Consider the following 12,243-nt stretch of genomic DNA (forward strand, 5'->3'; position numbering starts at 1 on the left):
AGTAGATACAGATAAAGCAGGCTTGACCCACCCTTGACCCCACATCCCCTCTACTTTCCTATCTTTCTTTTTCTTTCTGGCCATGATTCTTGAGTTATCCACACTTCCTGAGTCCATTTCCTATTCATTCTTGAGTACACTACAGTCGGACTTCATCTTTCACAATTACACCATTTGTTCTCACTCAGGGTCACCGGTTGCTGTGGTTTGCATGTGTTTCCCAAAGTTCCTGTTCTGGGAACTTAATCCCCAGTGCAGCAGTGTTGAGAAATGGGACCATTAGGAGGTGATTAAGTCAGGAGGGCTCAGCCTGTTATCCGTGGAGTGGGTTAGTTATCTTGGGAGACACCAGTTATATCCTTACCGCCAAATTAATACACTTTAATAACAATTCTCCAGTTCAAATTATTGAAACACACCTGCTCCCCCACTTAATAAAGCTACTCTTTCTTTCCTGATTCCTCTAAATCCCTGTCGTCCTTACTGTCTGCCCACCTGCCTCCACACAGCACGAGGACACCGTGGTGTCATTTCCCAACATTCCATCCTTTGGGTCTACATCCAGACCATGACCCTGCTAACCTGTTGCCCTGGCTTCCCCTGCATACACACTGATGACTGTCCATTTTGTTTCTCTGACTCCAGTCTCTCTCCTGACCCACATCTTCGTAGATAACATCCTCCTCTGAAAAATATTTCCTGGCTTGGTGAATGATGCCAGACCTATCCATTCACGCAAACTAAAATCATCCTAGACCCAGCATTCTCTCCCATTCCTTGTATCCAGTTGATTAGAAACTCTTTTGATTTTACATTTTAAGTAAATCTCAGACTCATTGCTTTCTCTTCATTTCCATTTGGATTTCAGGTCCTAGTCATTTAATTATCTGTCATAGCAGCCTTGTTTTTGGTCTCCTAAAGGGGCAGTTCCAGATTTTGTAGGGCCTCAAACTTACACAATTTGGGAAGTCCTTCGTAAGGGAAAAAAAACAACAAAATTACAGATATCTATATGTACAAAAGTAAATATTTATTTAGAATGAGAAAAGAAAGCACAAGAAATTGCAAATCTAAAACAGCTATCAGATACCATAAATGTTATTAAAATGTTTCTGTTATTTAACAGCCTGACACTTCTTTACTTTTCTTATAGTTTTGGAGCTGCGTAGTCTTTGATCACCTCTTCATATGATAACCACTTTGTGATGTTTTCTGTGTAGAGAAGAGAATAATAATCACTTTTTCTTCCAGTATGTTTCTCCACTCTCCACATCTTTCTGGTCCTGGGCATCAGAATTTGTGTTCTATTAGTATTTCAGCTAAGCATGATTGTGTCATGATGCCAAATAAGTCTGCATTGTGGGTAGCGGAAGCATTCTTGTACTAGGACAGCTGTACAAGGAAGCGACTGTAAATCACAAATAATAGCTCCCTAAACCCAATGTTAAATTTCCCTTAGCAGTAGTCCGAAAATGCCCATGATTATTCCAGAGCTGCCTGATACAAGGTGAAGCAAGTTGGAGTAAAAAGAGATAATGGTCTTGACTAAATATCTTATTTTGCAAATTTTACAAAAGCACATGACCACGTGAAAAAATATATTGCTCAGGTTCTCCCTGGGACTTGAGAAAGACCCACAAGAAAAGGGCTTGAAGCTTAGGCATCTTCAGCTTCAAGGTAAATTGGCCTCCGGTGTCCTATTCCTGGCTTGCCTTTCTGAAATAAATTCTCTCAGAATAATCATTCTAGAATACAAGTCAGATCATGACACTCAATGCTTTGAATTCTTCCAGAACTTTCTTCCTTTCCCCTAACTTTCATTTTGAAAAATTTCAAACCTAAGACAATTGACAAGAATTGAACCCCAGAAGTTATAAACACACACACACACACACCCCACATATGCTTTTTTTTTATCTGAACCATTTGAGAATAAATTATAAACATTATGGGATTTGTTTTCACTCCTAATTACTTCAGGCATCATCTAAAACAAGAACAGTCTCCTATTAATCATAATATAACCATCACTCAAGAAATTTAACATACTGTTATCTGTTATACTGTTAAAATCATTTAAAATATAATCCATATCTACATTTTCCCAGTTGTTCCAGTAATGCGTTTTATAGCTATTTTTTGTTTTGTTTTGCTTTGTTTTGTTTTTTACCAATTCAGGATGCAGTTAAGAATTACACATTGTATTCAGTTGTCATATTTTTCTAGCCTCTTTTAATCCAGAACAGTTCCCCAGTGTTTTTTTGGAGTCTTTCATGACATTGGCATTTTTAAAGAACCGGGGCCCATTATTTTGCATAATTCCTTCATTTATGATAAATGTGCTTGCAAAATAGTGATTTTATGTCATTCCTTCTATACTTCTTAGTCGGTATTCTTCTGCAAATGGAGCTTTCCCTTCTCTCTGGTGCTGCATTGTTTCTTTTAGAATCATTAGGATTCATGGATTCACATTTTATTTTATAATCTGTTCTTCCAGTTATTCTTTCTGATACTCGCATTGCCCCAAATTTGCCTAGAGGGAGCCTTTTCAAGCTAGCTCCAATCAGTTTTTAAGCCCTTCCTTACTTTCCAGCATAAGACATTCCAGGCTCATCTTAGACTTTCCCCATCCCAGCCCTGGAATCAGCCATGTCTTCAGGGAGCTTTGATTCCTTTTAGTGGGTAATGATATTTAAAACCAAAATCTGGGCTCTTAGGTGCCCATTACTTTAGGTGTCATTGCTTCTAGGCCCTTTCATTGAATAGAGCCAGGGATTATATATTTTTTTAAATTGTGGGTTCCCACTGATACTCTTATTCTAGTCCAGTATTTGTATGTCACTTCAGTAACTTTCTACTATAAAATCCTTACCTGAAATACAAGATGCTTCATGATCTAGCCTCTGACTACTTCTATAACCTTGTAGGGCATGATCTCTTATAGCATCACACTGAACTGCTTAAAGAACTTAATGTCTTAATTTAGGTCTAGGAAAGTCTCAACTTTCTAACTTCTTCAGACATCACCATCCCTCCTTTTTCTTTATTCTCTCCTTTTGGGACTCTTACTAGACTAATGTTGAAACTTCTGGGTCTCTCCTCTGATTCTTTTCTTTCTTCTCCCTTTATTTCTTCGTGTTGGATTATGGGAGAATTCCTTAGCCTTTTTTTCCAATTCACACATTAGTTCTTCTGGGTCTGTTCTATTCTGCTTTATTAATTTTTTTTTTTGAACAGATTTTCATATCCAAGATCTCATCTCTGATTGGTTCTTTTCATAATTTCTTGTTTCTGTCTTGAGGATGGAAATACTTAAAAAAAAAAGGCCTCTCAGGATAATTAATTATACATAATAATTCTGTTTTGATTGGTTTGTTAAGTCTGGTTTTGAGTGGTCATTCTAAGTCTTTCTGTTTGATAAGAGTTTATTTCATGGTGTGGATGCTTCTCAAACATTGGGTAATTTTTCATTTGCCTACTTTTGCAGTTTCCTTTCCCTTTTGGATTGATGCCTTCCTCTTCCTCTGCCCAACTGCTGTCTGGGGATGGGGTGGAATTGGGACTACACAGAGGATCAACAGGCCTGGCTGCTTCTACTGGGTACTCCAGCTACTCTCCAGTCAGTGCCTTGGCCTTCTCCGACTTCTTGCTCCCCTGTTGGTGGGCAGCAAGCACTCCTGCTATTGCTGCGGGGCACACCTGTGCTCTGAGCGTCAGGATTCCTCTCTGGTCCTGTGCTATCTGCCATCATTCTTTCAGACTCTCCTAGCTTCTGGGCTGTTGGGGTCTCTCCACTAGTTTTTGAGTGTTGCTGTATATTCAGTCCTTTCTCCCTCTCTCCTGCCTCCATTCTTTCCTCCCTCCCTCAATATTTCCTCCCTCCCTCCCTACCCCCCTGTTACTTCATCATCTCTGTGCTTTGGCAGGGAGGGAGATCGCAGTATGGGCTTAGCTGCCATCTTGAAACTAGAAATGAATGTGTTCCATTTTTTCTCCCATCCAGGCCTCTACATATGCTATATCCTGACTGGAGTGCCCGTCTTCACAGCCCCTATCATATCTGCATAGCAAATTTGAGCTTGTCCTTTAAATCATCACCTTTTTTGTGAGGCCTTCTATAATGACCCCTAGGCAAAGTTAATTTCCTCTCCTCTGTTCCCGTGGTGATTTTGTACACCTTTATTTTAGTGCTTATTATATCCGTCATAATTGTTTGCAGTCCTGTCTGTCTCATCTCAGTTTGACTGTGAATTTCTTTTATCTTTGCATCTTTATATCCGTAGTGTCTGATGGCAGGTAGGTGCTCAATAAACACTTGTTCAATGAGTGAATGAATGGTTTTATGGATGATCTAAATAAGTGAAAAAAATCAATTTCACTAACAAGATGAAATTAATTTACCATATGAGATATGATTACAAAGTAATTACAAACCTAAATCTGGCTATTCAACATTCAACTCAAGGACCTTTATTCCTCTCAGCCCCTAACACACACACTTACACAATACATGAGGCTGTGCTGGGAGGTCTCCTGGTAATTCTCTTGGAACTCTTTTTAGAATTAGCTCAGCAAATATGATCCATCTTACTGCTTTCCTTTGTTACATATGTTTTTGATAAGCTTGACTGTGTGGATGTCTTCATCATTCTTGGCTCTGAATAAATTTTAGCTTTTACTAAATATTGAATCTATCTTTGAAGGAGAAATTTTTTTAGAATGTGCCCAGGATGTATTCATAGCCTTAATCTCCCGAAGATAGGCATCCTGTCTTTCAGCTGTTTTTGAAGCTCTGGGGGAGCCTGGTCCTTTGCTAGGCCAGAATTTTTGAAAAGAATTTTTAAAACTTTCAAGCAGTGGCAACATTGTAAGAATCACCCTACAGGTTCCCAAGGCCATTACTTTGAAAGAGATGCCATTCATTTGAATGCCAGAGTTACATTGTGTTTGCTTTAAAAAATAATAGACATTTTATGATAACATCTTAAAAGATAACATGTAAGAAAAAAAAAAGACTTCAATGTTAGCTAGAGAAATGTAGCACCCTGATTCAGAGTTACTGTAACCATGAGGCACCACAAGTTAAATTTATTTTGGGTCCACTCATTGTTCCTGATAAAATGCTCAGTGTAAATTTATTTAATCCTGAAATGTTTTGTTGGTTCTCCTGCTAGATCCAACACAAGTCAGACTTGTACTTAGAATCTAAGATTATATAGTTGATTGATATGGAAGAATATAGGAATGGTTCATAAGAGAATTACAGAATAACTAATTAGGAACAAACGCCTGTGAAGAAGGTTTTAACAAGTAATATTTTAGAACCCAGATAAAGGGTAGGTAGCTAAGTGGCAACTAATTTACAGCACAATATGGTGTGTAATGACTGGGTATTTTTCTTTTTTGGTGAGTGAACAAAAAGAATGTCTTTTGGTTACATAAAAGAGATACAAAGATGATTAGCCATAAGGAGGCATTTCTAGGAATGTGTGTTAGTAGGATGCTTATAGCTACACACAATGGAAAACCCACTCAGCTGGCTGAAACCTGAAATTAGTTGCATTTTTACCTCAAATTAAGATTGTTTGGTAAAAATTATTTTACATTATGTTCACTTCATTTTCACTTGAAATACTACTGACTTTTCTTGATTTTTGTGCAGAAATAAAGTTTAATAAGATAATCTGTCTACCCACCCCATTCCACGAACATAAGGAGAGCTTTGTAGATATAAGAAGGCCTCTGTCTTCAGAAAAGTAAAGGCACTGTTTATGAGGGCTTTGTAAAGAATGCAAAATACCAATGTGTTATTTTTCAAGACAGGCTAAATTCTGCATGAAAACTTCATTTGCTCTAAACTTAAAATGATCTTAGAAAAAGTAAAGGCAAAAGTTCAAATTAGAATTTATAGCATAATTTAGAGAACCCAAGCTTAATTTTTAAGTCACCGTATCTTTGCAATCGGTAATTCTTTACTCAAACTAAATTTTTATTTTACCTTCTGATGTCACTTTTATCAGGTGGAGAAAGCAATAGTTTTATTATTGTTTCTTTGTCTTTAACTCACAAGGAGATGTGGACAAGTCACATAACCTCTCATAGCCTCAATTTCCTCTTCTGTAAAATGAGGATGTGAATATGTGGTCTCTGAGCTCAAAATGCTTTCAATTAAGCTAAAATTACCTAAGTCATGTGTATCTGTGCATGCATGCATTTTTACATATGTAGTATGCATGTACACTAAATATCCTTAGTATATACCCCTATGTACATACATGTGCTCTATCTTCATTGGTAGGAAATTTGCTGTGCATGAGTTCGAGAGTCACTGAAATGCCCTTTCAGGGCCACTGTACTTCCTCAGTTACTGAGCGTGTTGGCTGCTGATGGCGCACAGTGGAGTCCCTGTCCAGGCTTTCCTCTCTGCTGATGGAAGCTGTCTTGCCAAAGTGGTGCCCCCTCCACAGTTGCAGCCCTTGTCTAATTACTGGTCAGTTTAGGGTTAAGATATAAAACCTCCTTTCCCCAAATGTGGAACAACTTTAAAAGGCCGTCTAAGCTCCCAAGCCCTATGTAGGGTCAGCTGTGGTCTATGTTGCCAACTGCATTGCAGTTAAATTTTCCTCTGCCCAGTGCTGCATCCCTCACGCCTGAGAAAAGTTGTTCCCAAGCTCACCCCTGATTAACCTCCAGTACACCAGTCTCCATCTCAGAGTCTGCTTCCCAGGGATGCCAGCCTACAACAACATGCATTTCTGAAAATAAATTTACCCTCTTCTGACCTGGTGACCTGGCAGCCTTTTGAACAGTGACACATGTGATGTGATGGTGAAGCAAAACAAAGCTGCTGACAAATATGGAGTGGAGCACATACTTTTAGCCTTACAAGGAAGTGTCCTTGTAGATAGGTTGATCTGCCACCTTCCCAGCTGTAGGTCTGTACATGGTGCAACCATGAATCTTGGGACATTTCACTTTTTGAGTAAATACTTTTTAAAATTTTTTAATTATTATGGGTACATAATAGTTGTATATTTTGAGTAAATACTTTTCCTTCAGTTTTAAATTTTTTAATTTTAAAGAAAAAATAAAGAGTGAATTTGGTCTCTGAAGTTGAATGCGTTAGAGTCTAATGATTGAAATGTATGCATTAATAAGAATACACGTCTATGAAATTTACAAAGGGAGTGACAATTTTGAACCCTTGAAAATCAGGTCAAATTGAGGGTTTTATTAAAATGAAACTATAAGGTTTATTCAAACTTTGTAAATATATTTCAAGTTTACCGCAGAAAAAGTGCCAGTCCACTGTTTTCAATGCTTTCTGTGGCAAGCAAGTTGTTAAATTTGTAATTTTTTCTACCTGCCTAGAGATATTGATATTCTGGATGTCAAGGTTGTGTAGAAAGAGACAGGCCCACCATTACTGGCTGATTGGTCTAATTTGTATACTAGCCTTGAAAATATTCATTCACCTATTTTTCAATTCTTCTGTTTTGTAAAATAGTATTTATTCTTCTTGCAGCTCATGCTTGTTTATTTAGGGACCTTTGTATTTTTATTGACACTTATTATTCAGAGTCTAGTGGATAGTGGATGTACTGAATGCTCTTGTACTGTGGTTCTGGTATGAGCTCTTTGTTATTTAATGTTCAGATTGTCTACATTTTTTTTTTTGTTTAATTTCAAAGCTCTTTGTTTTCAAATTTGTTTTCTCAGAAGAATTACCTTGTACGTGCCCACTATGTACCTCAGATAGAGGGAGCTGTGTTAGTACAACCGAAGGGATCCAACTTGCTAAAGAATTAGGAGCTACCTACCTTGAACTGCATAGCCTTGATGACTTCTACATAGGGAAATATTTTGGAGGAGTGGTAAGTGGAAATTCCTGTTATGTGTAAAGTCATTTTTCAGGCTTTAGTTATTTTCTAGAACATCAATTAGAACTTCAGTTTTAAAAGCATGAGAAGTCTTAACCTTGAGAAATAAAATGAGAGTAGTAAGTAGCAAAGGTTTTATTGGAATAAAATTATAGGTTTTTTTTTCCTCTAAATGAAATATTTTCTATTGTCTAATATGATATTTTAGAACTTTTCATTTGGTGACACTTGACTGGTCTTTGTTATACATAGCAAAAGCATGTTTACTTCCCCAAACCTGTGACGTCAGTTTTAATAGCAATCTTTATACAGCTGAACAAGCCTGGCAGCCTAAACCAGTGGGCCCTGGTTCTTTCCATCTACTAGTTGAAAAGAATAATTTTTCTTCCTCTATGTGTGCTTTGGCAAGGTTTTATATCCTCCTAACCTTGTCATAACTCAACTGTAGTCAGAGGAACTACTTATACAAATAGCTTCTTGTTGGATATGTGGGGATCCGGGGTTTGCACGCTCGACTGCAGTGGCATTTATTGGATCCTGTGGTCACTTTGAGGCTCATCTTAACACACAGCACCTGCCTTATAATATTAGGACTGTAGGGTCATTGGAGAATGCTGTGGGTTTGTATCATTTCAGAATTTACTGACTTAGGAACTATCTTTCCAACCCTCCAAGAAGTGAATCCTCTCAATAAACAAATCTGATGAACAATGATGAGAGGTTAAAACCAAAGAAAACCCTACCCTAAGCAGGAGGACTTTGGCATCCTCCATCAGTTCCCTAGCTTTTCATGAAGTACTGTTTCCAGTACGCCATAAGGTCATCATGGACATTCATGTTGAAATGTTGAGGTTTCCACAGATGACTACAGAAATTTTATTTGTTCTGGAGTTAACTAAACTGGGTAAAATAAAGACCAAATATAAATGGTACTAATTTCTATCAAATACAAATACAAATGGCTATTTTCACCTAGTAATATAAACATTAATATTATAGCATTAAGGAAGATTTACTTACAATATTGATACTATCAATGACTGTCATATTTGACATATGAAAACATTTGTCATATTTGTTTATAGTGATAAGCCATGGGTGGAAAGATAGGTGAAATCTAACCCTAGCAAATTATATTGTGGTGGCTTAAAAAAAAATTTAATTTGGTCAAGAGTGATGCATTTCCCTGAAATACCTAGGGAGTTGAGAGAAAAAAGATGGTTTGGTTTCATTTGTGGAGAAGTTTCATTGGTTGGATTTGGTTTCATTTGTTGAAGAGGAGGCTGGTTCCCTTGGGAGCCTTAAGTCTCCTTGTTCCACATTCCAGGATCCTGAACCTGAAATCCTCAGGGTCATTCCTCCACCCTCCGACTCCCACTTTCTCTTCTGTCTTTCTAGTCTTTCCACTGCTTGTTTCTCTTTCTCTCTAACACCTAATATGCAGTGAGGGTTAGAGGCACGATGAGGATTGAAGTTGTGATCAAGGTTGGGAGAAAGACACGGCAGTTTCTTTTTTCCTTAACTCAGGACTTGATGAGAATATGGAAGTAGGATTAGGATGATCTCTTTAGATGTATTACTATTTAGTAAAGTACAGTGGGATCTTGAGTGTAAGAAATAATGGCATTTGCAAGAACATGGATAGAGATGATAATGTCAGAATGAAAGGAGCATTTAAAATTTTGTGTTTAAGAGTCAGGGATGGGCCGGGTGCGGTGGCTCACGCCTGTAATCCTAGCTCTCTGGGAGGCCGAGGCGGGCGGATTGTTTGAGCTCAGGAGTTTGAAACCAGCCTGAGCAAGAGCGAGACCCCGTCTCTACTAAAAATAGAAAGAAATTGATCGGACAACTAAAAATAAATAGAAAAAGTTAGCTGGGCATGGTGACACATGTCTGTAGTCCCAGCTACTCGGGAGGCTGAGGCAGTAGGATCGCTTGAGCCCAGGAGTTTGAGGTTGCTGTGAGCTAGGATGACGCCACGGCACTCTAGCCCGGGCACCAGAGTAAGACTCTGTCTCAAAAAAAAAAAAAAAAAAAAAAAAGAGTCAGGGATGAAGGGCTGTGCAGTACGACCTACATCCCTGGGCAAGAGGGGCACCTGCCCTGAGCTTTAGAGACCCCCATTTGACCCTCCTCTAGTTGCACCCCTCCCCACAGGGCACACACAAGTCAACAGAGCCAAGGGATGTGCCCACCTGGAGCTGGTATCCCCCTTCTAGACGTGTACCGTCCAATATGGAACCACTAGCCACATGTGGCTATTTATATTTAAATTAATTGAAATAAAATAAAAATCAGTTCCTCAAGCATGCTAGCCACATTTCAGGTTCTCTAGAGCTTTATCTGGCTAGTGGCTACTGTATTGGATAATGCAGATAATACAGAACATTTCTATCAACACAGAAATTTTTATTGGACAGTGTTATGACTATGCTTCTAAACCTGGAATACCAGAGTTCTCTAACCACTGGTCCTCAGTCTGTTTCTTGGGCCTGTGCAGGCCACTTTCCTGGGTCTGTCCTCCTGGGAGTGGACCACATTGCTGGTGTGTGCACCCCTAGGCCTGAGAGGTGGCTAGGGAGACTATTTATGAGGAATGGGAGAGGGGAAAGTGGACAGAGCTTAGATATCTACTTGTGTGCACAGAGCTCCTCCAAGCATGGAATGGAACACGGGGAGAAAAGGGAGGGTGGTCTTGGGGCAGGAGTTAGGGACCAGCTCTCCTTGTACTGCATGAACCTCTGAGGAGTCTGAGAATTTAAATCTAAATCTGGCCTGCTGGCCTTTTATGATGATGTGTTTGTCAAAGCAGGAGTATAGAATATCTTTTACATAACAGTTTGTTTTCTTGATTTACAGCATTTAAATATTTAGGTATATGGTGGGTGGACCTCCATTTGTACTTTTGCCCCGGGCCTTGCAAGGGAGGGCACAGACCTGGAGCTATGTAAGTGCTTGTGGATGAGATTTTTAATTTGTAAAGGACAGATTTCAGGAGAAAAAAGTGAAGTTTCCTAGCTGATAGGAACATTTATAGACATGGAACCAGATGTGTTGCTGCTTTGAATTTCACTACTATTAACGGCAATGGTTGGGTGGTTACCCACTGAGAAAATTACTGACAGCCACACAGTTGGAGTGCTTGACTTTTTTGATTATTCAAGAGAATAGCCCTGTGTGGTGACATGTGTCTGTAGTCCCAGCTACCCAGAGGCTGAGGTGAGAGGATCGCTTGAGCCCAGGAGTTTGAGTTCAGCTTGGGCAAAATAGTGAGACCCCATCTCTAAAAACAGAGAATAAACAATTTATTCTTGAATGGATTGTTTATTTATGTGCAGACAAGGCCCAATCTCTTCCACTAGATACATTTTTTTATTAAAAAAATTGTTTACAGGTGTTTGCTAATACATACATATACATGGTACTGACATTTAAAATGTTTGACAAGTGTGATACAGGGTGCAAATTATCATGTTAGATGTATAATTTTGTTGGAACTCTAATCAAAATTTGATTCATGTTTTAGTTGGAGTATTTTATGATTCAAGCCTTAAATCAGAAGACAAGTGAAAAGATGAAGAAAAGAAAAATGAGCAGCTCGTTCCATGGAATCAGACCTCCTCAGCTTGAACAACCAGGTGCATTTATTAGCCACTGTCTTGACATGCAACAGACAATTATTACAGACCATTTCTCACAGGTCTCAGTGCAATTGTTCTCAAATTTGAGTATGACCAGGACTTACCTGACGTTCTGATTCAGTAAACCTGAGAAAGGGCCCGGAATCTGCTTGAATAAACTTCCCAGGTGATGCCGAAGCAGATTGGTACTTAGACCACATTTTGAGAAATACTGTCTTAAAAGTCGAGTCTATAGCTTCTTAAAAACCGTGTGTGTGGTGGGGGGCTATTCTAGATTAAAGTCTAATGCAAAATGACCACCAAATGCAATTCGTGAACCTCGACTGAGTACTGGTTCAAAAAAGCATCTAAATGATGTTCTTGGGACACGGGCAAAATTTAAAATGGAGTGGAAATTAGATGATTATTATGGAATTACTGTTAATTTTCTTATGTGTGATCATGGTGGTGTGATTAATAGGAGAATGTTCTTATTCTTAGGCGATGAATGTGAAAGTGTTTTAGAGCCAAGGTGTCCTGATGACTGCAGCTTACTTTTAAATGTGTGTGTGTGTGTGTGTGTGTTTGTGTGAGCGTGTTTCTGTCTATCTAGAGATAAGGCAACATTAATGACAGAATGTTAATAATTGCAGGATCTAAGTGCAGGATATGTGTGTTCATTATATCATTCTTTCAACTTTTTGGAGTGTTTGAAAATTTTCTTAATACAAAATTAGGGGAAA

At 38.6% G+C, this 12,243-nt stretch overlaps 1 protein-coding gene across 1 annotated transcript in view; it reads left to right on the forward strand.

Moving 5' to 3' along the window:
* The first annotated feature begins 6,455 nt into the window (after positions 1-6,455).
* LOC105810743 (rho-related BTB domain-containing protein 3) overlaps positions 6,456-12,243 on the forward strand; it is a 46,464-nt gene continuing 40,676 nt past the window's right edge. The window contains exons 1-3 of the mRNA XM_012644770.1: positions 6,456-6,490; positions 7,720-7,874; positions 11,407-11,518. Of these exons, the coding sequence (XP_012500224.1) occupies positions 11,419-11,518 (100 nt within the window). The 5' untranslated portion in view covers positions 6,456-6,490; positions 7,720-7,874; positions 11,407-11,418. The remainder of the gene's footprint in view (positions 6,491-7,719; positions 7,875-11,406; positions 11,519-12,243) is intronic.

Source organism: Propithecus coquereli, unplaced genomic scaffold (genome assembly GCF_000956105.1).
Source record: "Propithecus coquereli isolate 6110/MARCELLA unplaced genomic scaffold, Pcoq_1.0 Scaffold22, whole genome shotgun sequence".
Classification (NCBI taxonomy): Eukaryota; Metazoa; Chordata; class Mammalia; order Primates; family Indriidae; genus Propithecus; species Propithecus coquereli.